Below are 2,256 nucleotides of genomic sequence, written 5' to 3' on the forward strand. Positions count from 1 at the left end.
GTTATTTTGCCACCGATCGATAGATGTCATCTAGTGGGAACATATTGGATGTAATTTTTTAAATGAAGAAAATTAAAACCTATTAAAAATAAATATCTTTTTTTAACTTTCTATTTGAGGGGACATGTATATCTGTATATTTTCTGATCGTGAAATAAATATAAACTTTTACAAAACATGTTCTCTGCCTACGAAACTTGAAATTCAAATATAATTTTTTAAAAATTCCTTATGATTATTCTCAGCGAACAAAGTCTAGGAATCAATGTTTTGATCTCCGACAGAGCGGTGCCTTTAGTTAAACAAACTCGCCAGTGGAAATTACGTGAGCAATGCGAAGGCATGTTTCATTCCCGGAGAGAAAATCAGAAAAAAATGTTTAGGGATTTTTTTCTTGTTCTGAAATAAATATTTCGGTAAAAAACATTTAGAAGTTTGGTGCCTAGAGTAGTTTTTCGTGTATATTTTGACCTGGTGGTTATGTATGTCAGCTCCTATGTTAGGCCTGTCTAAACTGCCAGGTAGTCTAAATACCCCGCCGAGAATATGGCTGAGCGTTTTAGTAAATTGAATTTATAGTTATGGATGATATTTTTCTTTTCCTAATGAATCAAAACACAGCACATTTTGCGATAAAAATGTTTTCACCGGGAGGGAGTAGCAAAATTTCATTTGATGAATGATATTAATAATTACATATATATAAATAATTGACCGTAAAATTTCCAATTATAAAGATGGTCAAGGTTGCGGTCAATAGAGAACAAAAATAGTTAACTACTATTTATTTTGCCAACGTTTCGAAAACCTATTATCATCGAAAAAATCATCATTCGAAATCATTTTTCGTCCTACTTTTATATTTCCTTCTTGTACACATGACGTATTTGAAATAGAATTCTATATAGGTCTCAAAAGCATCATGTTGAATAGGTAGGTTGTTCTGATTTGTTTTTACTCATTTATTTTTATTTATCCTTTCTCGACCCCTTTATTTAATCTCAACTTAGTTCTTTATTTTCCGTCTTTTATTGTGTGAAATTTTGTTTTCTCAAATCTACTTTTTTGTTTTTGCGTGTTATATTGCGTCTCCTGTTCATTTTTAACTTTATAGTTTACGTAATGTTATATATTCTTATCATTATTTATTTTATATTAATACTATTTTATTTCTTTATTTCTTTCATTAGTATATTATTTTCTTTTCACTTATTTTTACATATTTTTAACCCTACTTTAATTTACCTTTTTGTACCTAATTATCTTACTATTTCAAAATATTTTTAGTTGTTTTTGTATCTAATTAGCCCTGATGAAGTTCTACAAAGAGGGGCGAAACGTTGCCAACATAGATAGTTGTTAACTATTTTTGTTCTCTTTTGACCGCACTCCTGACCATCTTCTTCGTAATTTGATTTTAATAATTATATAATTGAGGTCTTGTCGAAAAGAAAGCAAATTTTATAAAAATAATTGATAAATCACAAAGAAAATAATTTTAAAATATATATAATTTCAGTTCTAATTACTTTTAGAGTTCTACTACTGGGTAGTTTCTCTACATCCTGTATCATATCATTATGATCAAATTTACTTGTTGTATTTTTTAGACAGTTGTAAATATCAATAAATAAATTAAAAAAAAAAAAAGAAGTTCTAATTACCTGGGTAAATAAAATTCGGGGCTTTCTCTTCCCTTTCTGTTTCCCGCAGCTCCTCTTCTTTTCACACTCTTTCGTTCCTGAATTATAAAATAGAAAACTTATATATTATACAAAATTCATGAATTTTGTAAGAAATTTTCTCTACTTTAATTTTTTTTTTTCGGCCAAGACTCCCATTGGAGCCCTATACTGCCTAACCATGGTTGGGGGTCAAAGTTTTTAATTTTTTGGGACCACCATTCAATAAAAAAATTCGACGCCCAAAGGCCGGTTTAATAACCGGCACCTCCAATTGACATCAATCTGTTAAGACTGTGTCTTAACCACTAAGCTACGGGCGGCCCCTACTTCAATTTTATATGCACAATGTTGTCTCTGGAAGTTTTAGTTATTAGTGGATTACCGAAAACAAAATGATTATTAAGTAATAGAAATATGAGAATTTTTTCTAACCAAACTTATCGAAAATTTATAAGACAAAGACTTGTAAAATTAAAATGGATTTAGTGAATGACACAATTTCTTCCTTATTAAAATACAATAATTTATTTCATATCTTCAGCAACGTTTCGGGAGATTTCCCCCATCTTCA

At 29.5% G+C, this 2,256-nt stretch overlaps 1 protein-coding gene across 1 annotated transcript in view; it reads right to left on the reverse strand.

The window, feature by feature from the left end:
• The window catches only part of LOC106678389 (homeobox protein Nkx-2.5), an 18,229-nt gene that overhangs the window by 4,357 nt on the left and 11,616 nt on the right, over nt 1-2,256 (reverse strand). The window contains exon 3 of the mRNA XM_067049590.1: nt 1,665-1,741. Coding sequence (XP_066905691.1) covers nt 1,665-1,741 — 77 coding nt within the window. The remainder of the gene's footprint in view (nt 1-1,664; nt 1,742-2,256) is intronic.

Source organism: Halyomorpha halys, unplaced genomic scaffold (genome assembly GCF_000696795.3).
Source record: "Halyomorpha halys isolate HHAL.00 unplaced genomic scaffold, Hhal_1.1 Scaffold2.1, whole genome shotgun sequence".
Taxonomy (NCBI): Eukaryota; Metazoa; Arthropoda; class Insecta; order Hemiptera; family Pentatomidae; genus Halyomorpha; species Halyomorpha halys.